The sequence below is a fragment of the Atractosteus spatula genome, chromosome 5 (assembly GCF_055471065.1).
Source record: "Atractosteus spatula isolate fAtrSpa1 chromosome 5, fAtrSpa1.hap1, whole genome shotgun sequence".
Classification (NCBI taxonomy): domain Eukaryota; kingdom Metazoa; phylum Chordata; class Actinopteri; order Semionotiformes; family Lepisosteidae; genus Atractosteus; species Atractosteus spatula.
Genome location: NC_142710.1, coordinates 12,661,813 through 12,682,259, shown reverse-complemented (window position 1 = coordinate 12,682,259; position 20,447 = coordinate 12,661,813). Strand labels below are relative to the sequence as shown.

General features: G+C 46.3%; 1 protein-coding gene across 1 annotated transcript; it reads right to left on the bottom strand.

Annotated features, from left to right (window-relative positions):
* Positions 1-10,080: 10,080 nt before the first annotated feature.
* Positions 10,081-18,956, bottom strand: LOC148834152 (zinc-binding protein A33-like). The gene is made up of 7 exons (XM_088915746.1): positions 18,826-18,956; positions 17,218-17,342; positions 16,261-16,377; positions 16,078-16,095; positions 13,372-13,389; positions 11,881-11,907; positions 10,081-10,903 (listed from the first exon to the last, which is right to left on the bottom strand). The coding sequence occupies exons 1-7, from the start codon at positions 18,954-18,956 to the stop codon at positions 10,317-10,319; spliced, it is 1,023 nt and encodes a 340-aa protein (XP_088771872.1). The 3' UTR covers positions 10,081-10,316.
* Positions 18,957-20,447: the final 1,491 nt, after the last annotated feature.

The following is a 20,447-nucleotide window of genomic DNA, read 5'->3' as shown; positions in this document are numbered from 1 at the left end:
ACTGCCATGTGCCTGCTCATTATAACTGACAGCTTAAATATCTGTGTTTAAAGACACACCTCTTGCCTCACGGAGGTGATGTGGCACGGTTTTCACGTGCTGGTGCTTTAAAGCCTGCAGTAATGACACTTTAAAGTAGCGCTTCATAGGTGTGCACATTCAAAGCAAAAACGGAAAAATAAAGAAGGAAACAGGTCACACAAAAATGGAAACATGATTGCAGCGTTAAATCACCAGTGCCATATATCACCTTGATAATTAACATACCGGTTTGTCTTTGGACTGCGAGGGGAAGACCACACAAATACAGGGGGAACATACGAACTCCACACAGATAGCACTCCACTTATTGAACCCTGGACCCCAGTGCTGCAAGACAGCCAGACTCACCACCATACCACCTCAGACCATACAGACTGTCTTTCACATACACGTTTCTCACCTTCGTCTTGAGGTCTTACAGTACCAGTCTAGCAGTATATTAATTGTTTGTAATTTTGTAAGCTCTCCTCAGCGTGCACGCCTGTAGTTGTTATCTGACATCAGCCGCAGGGAAGAGTAAAGCTGATTGATGACAACGTGTTCCTCTTAAGTTTTGTAAGAGCTAGCAAGGAATTATGTTTGGATTAACTGGGGACTAAAAGTTACTCTCCCACATGAATGAGGTGGCAACAATGCGAGCTTTGTGAGGTATTTGTGTTACTGTATGTGGAGATCATAAAAGATAAGCACCGTTGTGCCAGTGTAAACGCAAATTGTTTTTTTTTCCATGGAATTGAAAAAAAGGCTGGTATTAAAAACATCGCTAAAATACATGAAGTGCATTTTAACAAAGTCTGTCTTTGTTGTGGCTGTTGCGCTGTACCAATACAATGTGACAGTAGAGAATGAAACATGAGCATTGTACATATTCATCAAATCTTAAAAACCACTCTGTATATACTGACTAAAAGATAGCTTGTCTTTTTTAGTACATTACTCTTTCTTTCAAGTGTCTACATTCTACATTCTTTCAAGTGTTGGTGAATTTAACCTCTTCTGATATAAACTTCTAACATCAATGGAGTTTACAGATGTTAGGGAGGAAGGTTAGGTCCTAATCTCACTCATTTCCACTGCCCTTGTATACTGTATATAACTGTGAGACTTCCCTTCACCTGTCTCACTCACACTCCCCACCTCACCTCATCTACACTCCTGCTGCAGCTCCCTGGTTCATTCCTGGCAACAGAGAGGTGGGCCGGGCACCCTGATGCTCTCAGCTAGACTGTCACTCCCTCAGTTTGGAGAGCAAAGTCACACTCAATACTCTCTCCACATCTTGCCCCTGTCTTGCCTTCATTAGGATCTACTGTAACTGAAATCATGGACACGTCTTTATGGTTGCACTTACTAAGACTGGGTTCCATAGAGCAGTATGTGGTCTGAAGTGAAAGAAGACATTTTTTGTTGCACATCTCAGTTCCCTCCATATCAATTAAGAGCAGATGATGTCACACTATCTTCAGTGCATACTGCTGGGAGAAGGGCCATAGATATTGATGAGATCACACTTTCTCCAGTGCATACTGCTGGGAGAGGGACTGTAGATATTGATGATGTCACACTGTCTCCAGCGCATACTGCTGGGAGAGGGACTGTAGATATTAAAGATGTCACACTGTCTCCAGTGCATACTGCTGGGAGAGGGGCTGTTGATATTGATGATGTCACACTGTCTCTAGTGCATACTGCTGGGAGAGGGGCTGTAGATATTGATGATGTCACCGTGTCTCCAGTGCATGCCGCTGGGAGAGGGGCTGTAGATATTGATGAGATCACACTTTCTCCAGCGCATACTGCTGGGAGAGGGACTGTAGATATTGATGATGTCACACTGTCTCCAGTGCATACTGCTGGGAGAAGGGCTGTAGATATTGATGATGTCACCCTGTCTCCAGTGCATGCTGCTGGGAGAGGGGCTGTAGATATTGATGATGTCACCCTGTCTCCAGTGCATACAGATCTATTTGTTCATTTAATCTGATTTATAAGAATCCACATCTTTGGTTGGTTAAAGAGGCTGGTGTTGGGACAGCATGTCATGAAAGCCTGTATGTTGCTACAGCATGTGTCTCCACATGGCATCACATGGCAGCCCTGTCTGTGAGGCTGCGGTGACGTAGCTCCAGCTCTCTACAGCCAGGAGAACAAGGGCAGGTTTCCACACGCAAGGCAGGAGCTGCTGGGTGAGCCACACAAGTTGAAACAGACTGTCTCACTGGTAAACAATTAGCTTAAACTGTTCCTCCTAATTAACAACCGCTGTAATTACCGTGCTGCTGGAATACGTCCAAATCGTAGAGCCCTGATGATCGCTTCAATGACTCAATGTCAAGGGAGCTTGTGGGTCGAGTTGCTGGGCAGAGAGGAATTGAAAGTGTGGCTCAGGGGTCAGGTGATGAAAAGACCACCCCGTTTACAAAGCCTAAGGCCAGACAACCTGAGCCTACTCTGACCTTGCTATAAAATAGCACTGGCCTGCCTTTTGTGGCACACCACTTTATGATTATTGCTTTTAGCCCTGTATAAAGAGATATAGGGCGGCACTGCGGTGCTGTGGTTAGCATTGCTGCCTTTTAGTCAGGGGACCCTGGGTTCAATTCTTGAAGTGGAGTATCTGGGTGGAGTTTGCATGTTCTCCCCATGTTCATGTAGGTTTCCTCTAGATTGCTCCAGTTTCCTCCTACAGACCCAAGACATGCTGGTAGATGAGTACTGGGAAAATTGGCCCTGGTGCAAGTGTGTGTCTGTCTGCCCTGTGATGCACTGGTGTCCCGCCCAGGGTGTGCCCTGCCTTGTCCCCAGGAAATACGGGGAAGGATAAGGAGACAGATGATGTGTAAGATTGGAGTTGGAGTTAAGTTATACATTCATAAGTTTTGTCTCGTGCCTTTTCTCATATGTGAACATTACACTGAACTTTCATTTTCTGTTACACAAACACAGGGAGAGCATGCATACTCCACGCAGACAGCAACCCAGGGTTTGAGCCCAGGGCCTCAGTGCTGCAAGACAGCCATGCTCACCAGTGCGTCACCTTGATGCCCTATTTTTATACATTTGCAGCTTACATATTATCAGACTAGGTATCATGTACATTTTTAATGCCTGTGTATCATTGCTGTACATGTAATGTTTTATTTCTATATACAGTATATGATACCATCACACTGTCCACTTGTGTGACATTGTAGGGGGGGTGTCCCTCCCTGCCTCTGATTTGTATCTGCTGCAGTTTGTAACGTGGGATAATGGTCATCCCGGTGTGTCCTGACTCACACTGCAGGTGTATCACCACGGGCGCCCCAGCAGACCCTCCAGCACCACCTTGTGGCCGGCTGTGACATTGCTCCGACCGGCACGAGCAGCGTCCGCTTATTCACGTCTGCTGACCATTCCACTGCACCTGTCACAGGTGTTACCTACACGCAGGTGGCCGAGATGCCTTCTCCTGCTTTGGGTCCCAGATCGATCAGAAATGAAGGGATGCAATTCCGTGAAAAAGTTGAAAAGCTCGGTGGGTGGGGGGGGTAGATGGTATAAACGGCCGACCCTGCGCTCTGACCCCCAGCTCCTCTCCCTGTCTGTGTGTCTCATGGAGAACAAGCTGGGGTCTGTGAAAAGACACATTCCTAATGCAAGAGATTGCATATGGCCAATAAAGTGATCTCTTATCTTATCTCCCTCAACACTGTTGTACTGTCTTCTCTGTTGGTGATGTCTGTCGCCCTTACACATACAGAAATCGGACTCTGGCCTGGGGTCACTACTGCTGACCTGGCCTGAGTGCATGTTAAGCAGACGCCTGTTGTTGTACGTGACATCTGAGAAATAGCTGAGAGGTGGGGATAACATCTTCAGGAATAGCCTCTGGGCCTAAAGTAGAAGCATTTTGTCAATGGTCACTCAAACACCCCTTCATGGTAATAACACAGGCTGACCGTGGAAGTAGCCAGCCTATGAAACCCTCTGAAACGCTGTTGTAATTCTGGGCCTGTGGGAAATACACCCTGTCTCCTTCGGCATTCGCCGGAAAAGGTCATTTTTCATCACAGAATTGAACTCCTTTCAAACCTTCACTGGATTGCACTGTGGCTCCTTGTATCCCTGCACCACAAACCCCCCCTCGAGGATATTAAACTGAATTGAATGCTGTTTTACCCCAGTGGCTCCAGTCCACCCAGCTGTATAAGAAAGGGGCTGGTGGGGTAACCAGTGTCCTATCCAGGGGCAGGAGGGATGGGGGGGGGGGGGGGGGGTTGTCATGAGCTCTCTCATCCACTTAAAGCTACAGACACCTGGAGAAGCTCAGGCTGGTGACTCCATGGCCCTGGTCTGGATGTGAATCTTACCGTGTGGTCAGGTAGGTCTGCATCGACGCCTACGTGTCACTCCTGCCCAGACACGCACACTTGGAAGCCCTCCTCCGTCGGTCTGTTTCCCAACAATCCGTGTGTCCATCCACACCTCCCATCAGAGCGGCCGACACAGCTCCTGGATTCACCCCTGCGGAGGACCTGGTCCCCCTGCGGCGCGCTGACGGGGAGAGGGCTCTGCCCTCGTGCTAAGCAGGCCCTGCTGCTTCCTCCTGTATGTTATTTAACTTGTGGCTGCTGTTCTCTGTTTAAGTATTTGGTGATTCCTTTAATGTCTGTGTATTGGTGTCCTGGCCAATTTTCCCATTGGCCCCTTACCAGTCATGGCCTCCTAATAACCCCCCTCTCAGAACTGATTCCATCACTCTGCTCTCCTCCCCACTGAGAGCTGGTGTGTGTGAGCAGACTGGAGCATCATCCAGGTGGGGCTGCACACTGGTGCTGGTGGAGAGGAGACTCCATCACCTGTAAAGCGCTTTGAGTGGAGTGTCCAGAAGAGCGCTATATAAGTGTAAGCAATTATTCTAATTATTATTATTATTGCAGCGCACATGCAGATTAGCATTTCATTGCACGTGTGCGTCTGACAAATAAACTGAACTGAACTGAACTGTGAGCTGTTCTTTCTCGGCCTGACGCGCGGCCCCTGCAGGAGTCAGTCCCTCAGGGGCATCGTGAAAGATCAGTTGATCAAAACAACATAAAGCATCTCTAAGAATCTACAGTACAGGCACACGGCGTTCAGAGCAAGGAGTCTCTTCTGGGGGGCCGGTACCAACCTAGGATCAAATAAGGTCACCATAAAACATACCGAAATGACAAGGTGAGGACAAAACTAAGTAATAGGAGGCGTCCAGCCGGCCGGCAATAATCGCTTTGATGCCTGGCTGGCGCACCTGTTAAATTTCGTGCCTGGAATTCCAGAATGAGCAACCAAGTGAGCTACACTGGCCGAGAGCTTCGTGACCTTCCAGATCTTTAAATTCTTCCCCTGTTTGAGCCCAGGGGCACAAGCGCACAGAGAGGCCAAGCAGAACAAAGGCACGTGGGTAATGAAGGGGGCAACGAGAGGCTTGTACCTGTGAGAAGGGAGTGAAGGTCATCCCTTTGTTCAGCGCTGTTCAGCGCTGTCACAGGTGACGCCCCCGTGGGCGTGTGAACGGTTAAGCCCCTGAGGAGGAGGAGCTGGACAGCTGGGGTTTAGGTAGCAGGTCCAGTAACGAGAGGACCGTCCGCGTTCCTTTCTAGAAGATCAGCCTCTTTGTTTCTGTTGAACAGGGTCACACTCACCTGTCTCACATGGCATCAGCAGAGTTTGGTCAGTGTTTTTATCAGAGGGTTTTTTTCCCATCTGTTTTCTGACCGTTTTATCCAGTACTGGGTAGCAGGGGAGCAGGAGTCTATCCCAGCAAGCAATGGGTATGAGGCAGGGTACAACCTGGACAGGACGCCAGTCCATCACAGGACACACACAGACACACACTTTCACAAACCCTGGACAGGACGCCAGTCCATCACAGGACACACACAGACACACACTCTCACACACCCTGGACAGGACGCCAGTCCATCACAGGACACATACAGACACACACTCTCACACGCCCTGGACAGGACACCGGTCCATCACAGGACACACACTCTCACACACTCTCACACGCCCTGGACAGGACGCCGGTCCATCACAGGACACACACTCTCACACACCCTGGACAGGACGCCGGTCCATCACGGGACACACACAGACACACCCATGACAGGACGCCGGTCCATCACAGGACGCACACAGAAACACACTCTCACACACCCTGGACAGGACACCATTCCATCACAGGACACACACAGACACACACTCTCACACACCCTGGACAGGACACCAGTCCATCACAGGACACACACAGACACACACTCTCACACCCTGGACTGGATGCCAGTCTATCACAGGACACACACAGACACACACTCTCACACACCCTGGACTGGATGCCAGTCCATCACGGGACACACACAGACACAAATACTGTCCAGGTTGTGTCCTGCCTTGCACCGATTGCTTGCTGGGATGGGCAATAAATAACTAGAAAATGGACAGATGGATATTGGGAGGAGAGCTCTAGCTTAGGTATTTCCTGACTTAAATTAATTTAATTTATGTTGCAGGTACCTTAGTCCTAGAGCAGCAGTCGCTGAAGAAAGCTTTCAACTCTGCCTGTGTTACTGCCTGTGTTTAATCTCTCTGCTGTCCAGAGAACAGGGAGACTGAGAGAGCGAGTGCTGCAGTTTTGGAAAGAAGACTGTTCTGGGAAGTGAATAGTTTTTTGTAGGGATTTCTCATTATTTATCTGTTTAACGCACAGGGAGTCTAAATTACAACTTTCCTGAAGTCCCTTTCAACCTGGAAGAACTTGCACCAAAAGTGTCAGGAGTGTCCTTGTGCAGTCAGTGAGACTGATGACATTTCTTTTCCTTACAGTAAGGGGTGGTGATGTGGTTTAGACTGTGTTTAATCACCATTATTGCAGATTCATTCTGACAATGAGGGAAATTCAGATGTCTAAATATTATTTATTTTCATGAGGTAGATTTAGTGCTGAATGCCCCGGTGAGCTGGAGCTATATGATCTGATTGTCCTTTAACAAATCGGATGCACAGAAACATGACCACAATCAATGACTGCAAATGCTGATTTAAAACCCTTAGTCAGTAAATATAAACAGTAGTTTATAAAATACACTCCGAATATTGGACAGGCTGGTTCCATTAGATCAGTTATTTGCACACGCAGCAGGGCGTGACCTGAAAACGAGGGAATTCGCCTGCAAGGAATCTGGCCTTGCCATTCTGGAACAGGTTCGTCGTGATCTGTCGGCAATATCTGCTGGTGTAAAACTTGTTTTAGGAGGAGCAATATTTTCAGACGCCTTTAATGTTTCCTGACCCTTTTGCTTGTGCCTTGCCTCTTAGTGACCCTGCACATCCCTGTCTGTAATAAGACAGAACCCAGATTTTTACAGAAAAGCAGCAGCTGTTCGGGGAATTTGTGAGCTCACAGGCGAGTGTACGTCCTGTACAGATAACACTACATGTACGTGTCCAGTAGAGGGCAGCATCTAGCTGTCACATTTAGACTTGGACATACAGTATACTGTAGATAGAGGAGTTAATTTACCATGTTCGTGTCCTATGGGATGCTTGATATGTTCTATCAGGACATATTAATTGTTGTATCAGGACATGCCCAGTACAACAGATAACACCACACAATGCAGATGGTACATTCCGAAACAGTAAACAATAGTGACAGTATGTAGAGTCAATAAACCTCCCAGTCATGTCTCAATGAGCTGAAGCCCTCCTTTTCCAGGACATTGACTCGGAAAGCAAATCACTCTGGGCACTTATTTCCTGTCTTCAGACAGGATGAGGTGTGGGTTTGCGGTTTTGGGGTGCAGTGTTACATTAACACCGGCAGAAAGAAGAGAAAAATACTGACACATTTTGTAACTCAATCACCACTCAATTCAAAGCTTATGAGACGAGAGACTGATAGACATTCATAAGCAATGATAAAGGAACAGGGGTGCCCAGATTTGGTAGCAATTGTGAGTTTTTAACTTTCATTTTCTTTTTTAATAGGTATTTAGTAGTTTGTCAAATTCTAATAAAAGCAAAACGAGCTAACAACATGGAGATGTAGGCATAGGACACTTAATACCTTGGCATGTATTGACAGGGCTGACGCAGATCAAATAAGAAGAAGATGGAAAGAAGAATATTTCCTTGGCACAGTCACAACCCCCCTCACTCACCAACAATGAGCCAGGGAGACAGCTGTGAGAATGAAGTTGGGATGGGGGAGGGTTAGAAAAAATGAGTTCAAAGTTGTAAGTAGGGGAGCATTAGAATCTGACTCCTCCAGAAGTAATGTGAAATATTAGATATTATTTCAGTACCTCAGCAAATTCTAATAATGGCAAAACACAGTGTCAAATAAAAAGGGATAGCGGGCTCAATACTTTAGCATTAACTCGCCTGATTGAGGAATCGACTTCACTGGTCGAAGATCATTGTTGGTGCACCCCCCTGAGGCGCTGAGACAGATTTGGAAAACAAAACTAAGAGCAAGCTGCAGCTAAGAGCTAAGCTAATAGCAGTTTCATGGAGTGCATGATGCAGGGTTGAGCTTGATTGAATGAGAAGACTCTGATATGCCCTGAATGAGAAACATGTACAATGCAGGACCTGCCAGAGGCTTCAACTCCGTGGACAACACTGTGGCATCCCAGAAGAGTAGCTTGGCAGTAAGAAGAGCACTATTGTTTGCTGACATTTACTAGATGGAAAGGATGAGGATGCATTCTGAGAAGAAAAGAGAGAGAGAGGAATTTATTTGCCATGTGCACATGTACTTTGGGATTTTTCATTCGCACCACTTACTTGCAATTGTTATTCTAATGCATTCTCCTTTGGGACACAGTGCAATAGACAACACTTTCTCAGACTGTGCACAGTACATTACTAAACAGTAAATAATAAACAATGACGGTAAAACACAACAACATTTAACAGGTAGTTCAGAGCAATAAATACACAAACACACAGGTCAATAATTACTATGTGGTAGCCAGGTAAATCAGAACTCCCAAAAGAAAGTGTGTGACATACGTATGCGGACTGGAAGCTTTGGGAAGGAGAAAAATCGAGGGCCAATGCCGCACCAGTTGGACACCAACCAAAGGGGAAGTTGAGGGGGAAGAAGCCCCAGTGAGAAAACGAGAGAGACTAAAGACATCGTACAGCAGTGCCACTGTGCCTCTTTGTACAATTGTTCTCAAAACAAGACACTGTCATCTCCCTGGCTGCTTGGATAATGGCAATTTTGTGTCTCTTTGTCAGGTCTCTCTCTGTCACTCAAACTGTGGCTCTCCTACAGTTCCCTGATGTGTTGTGTCTATTATTCTGGCCCCAGCTACCTCACCCAACTACTTATAAATAGTACACATTGAACTAGAGAGAAGAACAGTTGTCTAGTAATGGCATGATGGTAATGGCAAACCTTTGCATCCTCTTCAATTCTACATCTTTTAATTTGAGAACAATCCTTTAATTTCCATCCATCAGACACAAATGTGATCCCGTTTCCCCCCACAGTCCAAAGACATGACTGGCTTCTTGGGAAATTGGCCCTGATGTGAGTCTGTGTTTGTGTGTGTGCGCCCTGCCATGGACTGGTGTCCCGTCCAGAGTGTATCCTGCCTTGCGCCCATTGCTTACTGGGATAGGCTCCGGCTCACTCGTGATCCTGAACTAGAAGGTGTGGTTTACAAAATGGACGGATTGAAAATTGGTTCTGGTGTGAGTGTGTGCATGTATTCGTTTGTGCCCTGTGATAGTCTGGCTTTCTGCACCCCACAGAAAACGTTCAGGCTCCCCTGATGCCCTAATTTGGATAAAGCAGTTAGAAAATGGATGGATGAAGAAAAATGAGCTTTATTTATTTTTAGTTTTGCTTTTATTAACTAAAGTAAATCACCCTGGCACACGTACATTTGATAGTTCTGTTGCCCCTCAGAAAGTTCTATAATTTAAACAACTAAGAAACTGACTATATTGCACAGGAAGAAAAATAATTAACAGAACAGTCTGAGATCACATTTTAAAGCAGTTCAAAAGTTTAATTTTGCTAAATATTAACAGTCACTGGATAGATAGGGAAATTGTCATTTCACATTATCTTTGATTACGTGTTCTAATGTGTTCAGTCATAATGAAACTAAAACCTGCTGCAATAATTTGTTTCATAGTCCTGATATTATTCATCTCTTGTTGATTCATCCTTGTTGAGGTACAGGTACAGATCGACGCTGTGCACTCATGCCTGCGGAGCAAGTGGATCATCAGCAACTGGAACGGCTCCAGCATGGACAGCACCAACGGAGGGGTGGGCGGGGGGAAGAGATAGCAGAGATGATCAGAGGGGCTGAGTTTTTACCCCCCTCGTTGGTACAGGGGCTGAAGAATGGGTAGAGCTTCTCCCTGAAGGTGTCGTAAAAGGTGAACATGCGGGACCTGGCCTCCACGTTGTAGAAGGAGACCTGCCCCTCCTCATAATCCACGTACACCCCCACCTTCCGGGGCTTCTGGGTGATGTTGAGGAGGATAGGGGACATTGAGTTTGCTGTGTACGTCCCATCACTCAGCCACACAGTCCAGAAACCGTCCTCAGGGCACAGTGTGATCTGCCCCTTCCTGTCGCTGGACTCTCTGGCGACTCCTAAAGTCCAGCTGGTCTTCTCCCCCACCTCCACCTCCCAGTAGTGTCTCCCTGAGGTGAAGCCCTCGGCGCCCAGGACATTGACACAACAATAAAATCTCTCTGGATTGTCAGGGAGATCCTGTCGTCTGTCACCATGTCTGACTTTTTTACCATCGTTGGACAGGACGAGGTGGGGATGGGCTGTTTCGGCGTCCAGAGTCACATCAACTGGCAAAGAAAAATATTGATCTCATTCAGCATATGAGCACATGAAATCTTTCATTTTTTTAACTTAAATTGAACTGTGTAAAGTGAGTGAGGAGATTAAACAGATTTTTATAATTGGGGAGTGATGAATATCATCGAGAAATGGAGCAGGAAATTATCTCACCTTTTACTAAGAAAGGGATGTAACTGCAGGAACGAATAATCGTGCATGTTGTGCACCCTGAACTGGCAGTTAATGACCAATTCACCATGTGCTAAATACTCTTTGCATTCATGTCCACAGTGAATAATGGACAGATTCTCCACCCCAACATGAATAAAATGCCTATAGCGATGGCGGCAGGGCTGATCCCAGAGTTAGGAGTGTTCACAACATTGTTAAAGACACATGTACGCTATGCTCTGTTTACATGACCGTTTATTTCTCTAGCAGATGTATGTAAATGTATGATTTATGTTTAGCAGATGTAAGCCTCCCATCACACCTGTTTGCCTTCATTTCTTTGAGGATTTCTTCTTGAAGGGAGTGGGATTTCTTTTCCCGTCTTATTATTCAAAGTGTGCTGGAATCAAATAAAGGCCGATCAAGAATGAAAACCAACCCCGTGGTCAAGAATAAAACATAAAAAAAATGTTAAAAAAGTAACAAGTGTTTTGGGGCCAGTAGCCATGAATTCCAATTTATTCCAACTTCAGATTGTGTTTTTCCACGTGAATAAAGTGGAACAGTTCAACTAACGTTTTCCCAATCAGAGTTCTTGTTGGAAATCATATTTTCATAACTTATCTAAGCACCTGCTTCATTAACTTTCATGAAATGTTTCCAAATCTTCAGAAACTGAGAATTGAACAGTGATGTATTTAAACTGCTGTAATCAAACGCCAGAGCTGTGAGGCAGTGAGTTGACATTCATGACACTGCGACACTGTTTGATTCTTTCTTAAGTACTACATATCTGAAAATAAAATAGCCTCACCCGCATGCTTTCGCATCCTCTTGAAATCTGGGGGGAAAAAAATAGAGAATTAAGAGTAAAATTCTCCTTGTTCTTCCGCCTACCTCCCATTATTGTGGGGTTCTAAATATGGGGGCTGTAATGAAAATAGATATTGACGTCACACATCAGGCAGACGTCAGTCCGGTAAAGGAACAAGTAATAGGTTTTATCCATGCTGAAAAGAGAAGAACGAAAAAGGAAAAGAAACAGGAGGGCAGTACAGTATGTGCCTTCAGTGCAAAACTAATGGTAGTGACTAAATTAACATGTTCCTCATTACCCTCTATTGAGCTGGCTAACTGTAGGACACTGAAGCAGTTCAGGGAAAGAAGCACATTTAGCACTGAACTGGAGACCCATTTCACTTTTACATCCTGTAGATTGTTATACAGTTAGTGGAAAATACTGTATGTGTGCCAGGCCTCTTCCGAATGTTCACGAGGAAGCTGTTGCACTGCGACCTCCTGAGCTCGGCTTTGGCACTTGAGCTGCTGAGGCATCTGCAGTCCCCTTAAGGTCTTCTGCTTTGTTTGCCTTTTGGCATAAGAACAGGGAGTGTCTTGTTTGATTTTCAGACTGTGTGAAAATCTCTACTCTGCTTGTATAAATGAAAACCACAATCAACATTTGATTGCCACAGAATGCATTTCTGAGATGCCAATCCATCCCACCGTTTTCTGTTTTATCCGATCCAGGGTCACGGGGAGGCTAGAAGCTATCCCAGCAAGCAACGGGCACACAGTGGGGCACACCCTGGACTGGATGCCATGGCCAATTGTTCCTAGTAGTCAATCCACATAACAGCATGTCTTTGAAATGTGGGAGGAAATCAGAGCACCTGGAGGAAAATCACATGAACACAGGGAGAACATGCAAACTCCACACAGACAGCACTCCAGGAATTGAACTCAAGGCCCCCAGTGCTCGCCACTGTGCCACCATGATGATGCCAATCATTATGTCATAATATCAATGAAAGTGCAAGCTCAAGACATCCACCAGTAAGGAGCAGGACCTCAAATCTCCGTGATCACCTTCAGACAGCAGCTGCAACAGCTGGAACAAGAATGCCATACCAATATGATGGGTTCCAAGCGTCTAGTTGTAATATACCAACTCAGTACTGGAATCCTATGGGTTTGCCTTCTTTAATTGGTAGCATTAATATAACTTTTTTATAACTTTGCCGTGATAGCCTTCAGTCTTCAAATACACTTAATTAGCAGCTAACTTGAATGGCTCGCCAAAGAATTAGCAGCTGATTATCTACCAATATATTCACCATATAAACTGGAACAAGATCTTCTTCTCCGGTTAACTCACTGACTTGAAACTCTCTCTATACAGACCAGGCACAAACTGTGGTAGTGTAATATCGCTGGCAACTACATGCAGTGTTATTTGAGGTTGCCAGGACAAGGGGGTTTTGTGCGGGTGCAGCCACAGTGGTGCAGTGGCCTTTCTCCTCACCTTTAGGTCTGCATTTTTCTGAAAGAAAAAGGGAACAAAAAATCAGACAAATCAGACCAATCATTAAAAGAGAAAATACTGTATATTAGAAAAGCATGGACGCTTGGGTCTCAAAGCACTGAACCCTTCGCTGGTCAGCCATTTATACAGCACCCCTGTAGCAGCTGGGGTTAAGGGCCTCGCTCAGGGGCCCAACGGAGTAGGATTCCTCTGCCGGCTGTGGGATTTGAACCAGCAACCTCCCAGCCACAGGCACAGATCCTGAGCCCCAGAGCCACCACACTAGCCAGCACACCGCATTGATAGCTCACAGCGGCAGGACCCTGGTTTCATCTTTCCTCGTGCTCGCATGGGTTTGCTCCCACAGGCCACAGGCCACAGGCCACAGACATGCTAGTAAGCTAATTGGCCCTGATGCGAGTGTGAGAGAACCCCAGTGAAGATCTGGTGTCTCGTCCAGGGTGAACCCTGCCTCGCGTCCATCCGCAGACGGATTCACTAACGGGGCTGAGCAAGCCAAGCCCAGGGCTCAAGCCAGAAAATACCCAGAGAGTCCAGGGTGTACCCTGCCTTGCACCCATTGCTTGCCAGGATAGGCTCTGGTCCACCACTGGCTAACCCTATACTGGATAAAGAGGTTCATAAATGGATGGATGTATACATAGTTACGGAACAGTTCTTTCCAGACCCTATGCAGACGACACAATCCGCAATCCGGGGTGGAGTGAGGAAACACTAGGAAAAAGTCATGCAGGATTCGGGAATGTATATGGGGGGGGGGGCGTGTCCAAAGTGCGCAGGTGTCCAGGGGTGTGAGTCCGGGGCAAACAGCCCAAGGATGAGACGAACGGAAAATCCAAAAGACAGGGCAAACGTCCAAAAGCCAGGCGATCCATACGAGACAGACGGGTTAAAAACAGGAACCAGGTCGGAACCGGCGGAGGGAACGGAAACTTAAAAACATGACAGAGCCAGGCGATTACAGGCTGGCACGATATGGGAATCAGATGCAGAGCCCCGAACTGAGTGGGTGTCTGGCTTTTAAGGGCGACGGGAAGGAGGCTGGAGCAAGGGGCAGGTGCACAAAATCAGGTCCGAAGTGAAAGAGCCGGAGCGCCCTCAAGGAGGAGGGACTACAATCGTGACAGACATTAATGGGGCTGAAAGAGCATGTCATTCATCTAGCTAGGTTATTACTACTTAAATATGAGCTGGAAGTGAAGTGCTTCAGGGATCTGTGAGATTCCAGATCCGTACAGATGGGTGAGCTCTGTTAGAGGAGGAGCACTGTACTGGTTACAGGAAGGTAGACATGCACATAAACCTGAAGCTCAAAATCCATCACAGTCTTACAGTGCCACAGAAGGGGACAGAAGGAAGACAGGTCCCCTTGCTGGCCACTCCCAGTTCCGGTGCAAGGAGGGCACGTCACGTTAAGCTTCCTTTCTGTTTCTTATGGAATATTAGCATGGACCTCGGAACTGCAGAGAAGCAGTGTCCACCTCCATTGACTGCGCCCAGCACTTCATTGTTTGACACTGGGAGTAAAACACTTTTTCTGATTGTCCTTTGCTTAGTGATCGGTTGTTCCAGCGTGTGCATGGATTTGTTAAAGGTGATCTGATTCTGTGAAATAATGAGCTGTTCTGCTATTCAGGAAAGGGGGGGTGTGCAGACTCCTGTCCTGATAAAGATGAGATCATTTTAATGGCCATATACAATCTCTTGCTTTAGGAATGATCTTTTCACAGACCCCAGCTTGCTCTCCATGAGACACACAGACAGGGAGAGAAGCTGGGGGTCAGAGCACAGGGTCAGCCATTTATACAGCACCCCTGGAGCAGCTGGGGTGAAGAGTCTTGCTCAAGAGCCTATTCCCAATAGAGTAGGATTCCTCTGTTGGCCGCGGGATATGAACCAGCAACCTCCCAGCCACAGGCGCAGATCCTGAGCCACAGAGCCACCGCTCCACCCTTGCATCACGGTTTCCATGGTGTTCTTGCATCATGTCCAGTAGAGCATTGGAGCACCTTTCACATCAATGCTTAGCAAACCTCGCTGCCTCTTCATGAAATATGCTCCTAGTGGTTATCTTAGACTTGGAGGGAAACAAGTTAATTGACTTGAATGGTTTAAATCTGAGAGTGTAATCAAGTTTTACAGAGACGGCTTGAATGACACTGAACCATTAATTTGTTACATTAATTACTAATAAGTGTTACATTATTAAGTCTATACAAAACATAATTCCAAAGCGGATGGGGAGGATGGTACAGTGGCACTGGGGTTAGCATTGCATTAGCGCTGGGGGTCTGGGTTCAATTCCAGGGGGTGTTGTCTGTGTGGAGTTTGTATGCTCTCTCAGTGTTCATGTGGCTTTCCTCCAGGTGCGTGGGTTTCAGGATAGGCTCTGGTCCACCACTGGCTAACCCTATACTGGATAAAGAGGTTCAAAAATGGATGGATGTATACATTAATGGGGCTGAAAGAGCATGTCATTCATCTAGCTAGGTTACTACTACTTAAATATGAGCTGGAAGTGAAGTGCTTCAGGGATCTGTGAGATTCCAGATCCGTACAGATGGGTGAAGTCTATTAGAGGAGTAGCACTGTACTGGTTATAGGAAGGCAGACATAAACCACATAAAACTGAAGCTCAAAAACCATCACAGTCTTACTGTGCCCCGGATAACTGTTTCTCCTCACCTTCAGGTCTGCGTGGTTCTGAAAGAGAAAGAGAAAAAAAAATCAGACTGGATTTTTTCATCATTACAAGATAATATACTGTATATTGGAGACATCAGCAAAGCAGGGTGTGCTGTCGTTTCCGTTTGCATGCAAACTTCCTGCTCCTTGCCCATTCAGGCAGGAATATAAGGCTGATATCACCTCTGGGCATCTGAGCAGTCATTGACCACACATTCAGCCTTGCTATGAGAGAGGTCACTGAGCCCCAGGGGGTCCCCACTTGGGGTTCCCTCATGGACTCCATCAGAGCTCCAGCATCTGGAATTTTGTGCCGTATGAAATTTTACCAGATGATTGAATGATTTTCTCATTGGTGGGCTCTTAGCCCTTTGTGTTCGTACTGTGAAAGCCCCGGTAGGGACCCCATGCCCCCGATTCCTTGCTGCTCTGTCACCTGACCCGTTGGAGGAAGACGATTGGTCAGGTGACTGCTTCAAAAAACAGGACGAGGAAGCTTCCAGAGTCGGCTGGTGGGAGCTTGCTGCCAGAGGGGCTGGAGGTACTTTGTGCAGTATGCATTTAGCATAACCCTTACCTCTAAAACACACTAGTCTAGTACACACTTATTTCGCAACATTTAGAGGGCAAAGTATCAGTTTCCTAACCACTTTTTATGTGTTTATGGTTGTATTGTACTTCCACCTTTGCTACAATAAAGCAGATTTATGTTGAATCCTGACACTGATCAATTAACTGTGAGCAAAGGGTAGTTGTACTGTACAGTTTCTATTAGTCTATTATTTCCCATTACTCCCACTATATCTCAGCCATCCTTAGTTATCGTATTTATCCTGATTTACCCAAGGTTTTATGAAGTGTTGTCATTGTTAGAACAGAGTTCCTTGTTTTTCTCTGGGGGGCATCCAATGTAATCACGATTTAGCCCTTAACTAGCGTGAACAGGCCATCATCCAGTGTCCATTTATGAACTGGGAGCAGTGGGGAACCGATGGTTTGATGAGCCACAGCTGTTGGCTGACTTGTTCATCCAGCCTGCCTGACCTCTTTCTCGATAGAGAGAGGGACTGCACAGGCTCTCTCGGACGCCAGGGAGAGAATTTATCTTGATGAAAGCAATGAAATATCACTGGCAACTACATGCAGTGTTATTTGAGGCTGCCAGGACGACGGGTTTTTGCGCGGGTGCAGCCACAGTGGTGCAGTGGCCTCTGGGTGCCGCTGTAATGTAGTTGGAAATGGAGTCCACACTCTCTGCCGGATCTCTGAGGGGGCGATATGTGAGCAGCAGAAGGCAGACGGCTGGAATTGCCTGAGATATGGTGGTATGGAGCCATGTGCTGAGTGCTGGCCTGTGTGTTTGTGACAGAGAGGACAGTAGGTGAAGAAGACCTACAGTCTTCCCTGGTTGGGAAACATCATGGGAGAGCTGAGCTCCAGTGGGCTGCCAGCTGTGAGCTATGGGGTGATGGCTGCTGGCAGTATTTGCAGTGCTTTCCCTGGAGTAGGGAACTGTTGGACATCATTGAGTTGAGTGGAGAAAATATGCTTTTCTAAAAAACATATTTAACTTGTCAGGAAGAGTTATCTTGATCAAGGCGGACTGGAGTTTCACAACCGTCAATAAACATGTCCTGGTCAGACGTCAGACGTCTGGTCATTTAGTCTCATCTTTGGAAAAGCACAGACTAAAGCTCATCCCTGTACTCTTGTTGAGAATTGCCGTTCGCCTGCTTTTTCGCCAGCTTGTTCCGCAATGAGCGCACGTGACCTACTGTAAAACCACCCACAGTAGAGGTTTGTGTACTTTCAGAACCTCTTTCTCGTTAGTAAATGAAACAAAGACACAGGACCACAGGTGGACACTAACAGGGAGTTCTGTCAGGACACAGAAGAAAAGACAAAAGGCTGGGTAACTCTTGCACAGACTCAAACTCGAGGATCCTAATGGACACAGCTGTAAACGTCAGATATTTTAGCTATAGGCAAATATGCAACAAAGGAAGAAAGATCTTCCTATATGTGTTTTTTTTTAAAAACTTTTTAAGCCTTTTCCATTTTTTCCATTTCCATTTAAGATTCTTAACTGCTCTTAGCTTCCCTCTTGCATTTACCTTGCCTGCATGAGGCCTTCTGTGCAGACCCCTTTTCCTAGCCCAGTCTTTGAAAGGTGGTTACCTCTTCCTCTTACAAGTGTCTTTTTCTCTGTGAAAGCGATCCTGCTTTTTTTTCGTACAGGGGGTCCCTGCTTAATCTGCCCGTTTTTACTTTCTGATCCCCTACACAAGACAATTCCCAAACCGCCTGTGCAAATCTATTAGGTACACCCTAAAACAGAAACCAAAGGGTAAATAGAGCAGATTTCAGCTAAAACCATTACAAAATAGCTTTATATTGCATAGAAAGTATTATAGTTCAGGTGGGCACACACCCGAAGAAGCTCCTCAGCCGAAACGTTGTGTTTTCTTTCATCTCTTTTCAGCCTGCAATAAACCTTTTCTTGTTCCTTTATAAATTATTATTATTATTATTATTATTATTATTATTATTATTATTATCACATCTGAAGTAAAAAGTGAAAATAAATCTGATGAAGATAAAGTTAACTCACCACATTGTGCCAGCTTTTCCAAATTTAAGGCCAAGTCATTTTCATGAATTTCACGTAAAATTTGAATGGCCAATTCCACTGCGCCACGCTCTCCACAGACGGCAACCAAGCGTGTTGCCAGATCTATCGGATCACACCGGGTAATTTCTGCCCTGGGGAACTTTCCTCCTCGTCCCTTGTCAATGAGCTTGTCCTTAAATCTCTTGAGGCGCTTTTCTTCCAGGTCTTCCAGGCTGTGTAGGATGTGATCCTTGATGGTTTTTCCCATCTTGCACAGTAAGATATCTACTTGTTTATGTTTCCTACACCGTTCATGTCCATCAACAAAAGATGGAATCAAAGAGCAGCCAGTCTCAAGCTTACAAATATGAAAGAAATGGTATTTCAGGTGTAATTTCAATCAAATTCTCCTCTCTCTCTGCTGCTGTGTGTTGCTGTGATTGCTGTTGTGGGTGCTTTCAGTTTCACCTGAGCTGGGATTGATAATTAACAAGGTTAACTTGGCTGTTTAGCAGTCTTATTGTCTGGAGGTAGAAGCTGTTCCGTAATCTGTTGGACTTTGACCGAATGCTTCGGTACCGTTTACCGGATGGTAGGAGGAAAAACAGTTTGTGACTGGGATGACTGGGGTCCTTGAGAATGGACCTGGACTTCTTAAGACATCTAGCTGAGTGGATATCCTGGATGTTTGGTAGCTCACAGCCGGTGATGAGCTGCGCTGACTGCACCACCCTCTGCAGTACTTTGCGATCCCTGGCGGAGCAGCTCCCATACCAGGCAGTGATGCAACCAGTCAGGATGCTCTCAATAGTGCACCTGTAGAAGTTGGCCTGGATATGTGACAGCATGCCGAACTTCTTTAGCCTGCAGAGAAAGAACAGGCGCTGCCGTGCTATTTTGACCACGGTGTTGGTTGGTTGGTCCAGGTTAAGTCCTCTGAGATGTTAACTCCCAGGAACTTAAAACTGCTGGCCCTCTCCACTGCAGTCCCATTGATATAGATAGGTGTGTGATCTCCTCCCTGGTGTTTCCTATAGTCCACAATCATCTCCTTAGTCTTACTGATGTTCAGAGAGAGGTTGTTCTCCTGGCACCATGCTGCCAGGGTTTCAACCTCCTCCCTGTACGCAGACTCCTCGCCATCTGTGATCGGGCCAATGAATGTTGTATCGTCCGCAAACTTGATGATGGAGTTTGAGTCATGCCTGGTGACACAGTCATGGGTGAATAAGGAGTAGAGGACAGGACTAAGCACACAGCCTTGTGAGGCTCCAGTGTTTAGAGTCATAGAGGATATGTTGGTGCCCACCCTCACCACCTGCGGACGTTCCGTCAAGAAGTCCAGGATCCAGTTACAGAGGGAGGTGTTCAGTCCCAGGTCCTGGAGCTTGATGACGAGCTTTGAGGGCACTATGGTATTGAATGCTGAGCTGTAATCAACAAACAGCATTCTCACATGTGTTCCTTTCTTATCCAGGTGTGAGAGGGCAGTATGGAGGGCAGTGGCAATAGCACCCTCTGTTGACCTGTTCTGGCGATACGCAAATTGCAGTGGGTCTAGGGTGTCGGGCAGTGAGGAGGTGATGTATGCTTTGACCAGCCGCTCGAAGCTCTTCACGATAACTGATGTGAGTGCAACAGGGCGGTAGTCATTCAGGCAGCTGACTCTGGGTTTCTCAGGGACAGGGACAATGGTGGTTCTCTTAAAGCAGGAAAGAACTATAGACCGAGCTACAGAAAGAAAGATTGATTATGTCCG

Excerpts from the sequence above, each read along its gene's own strand:
- LOC148834152 (XM_088915746.1), bottom strand. The coding sequence starts at position 18,956 with ATGGGAAAAACCATCAAGGATCACATCCTACACAGCCTGGAAGACCTG. Across the intron at positions 16,378-17,217 it reads AGCCTCAAATAACACTGCAT|ATGCTGGAGCTCTGATGGAG; the intron begins GTAGTTGCCAGT and ends ACAAAATTCCAG. Across the intron at positions 10,904-11,880 it reads GAGGATGCGAAAGCATGCGG|TTGATGTGACTCTGGACGCC; the intron begins GTGAGGCTATTT and ends TTTCTTTGCCAG.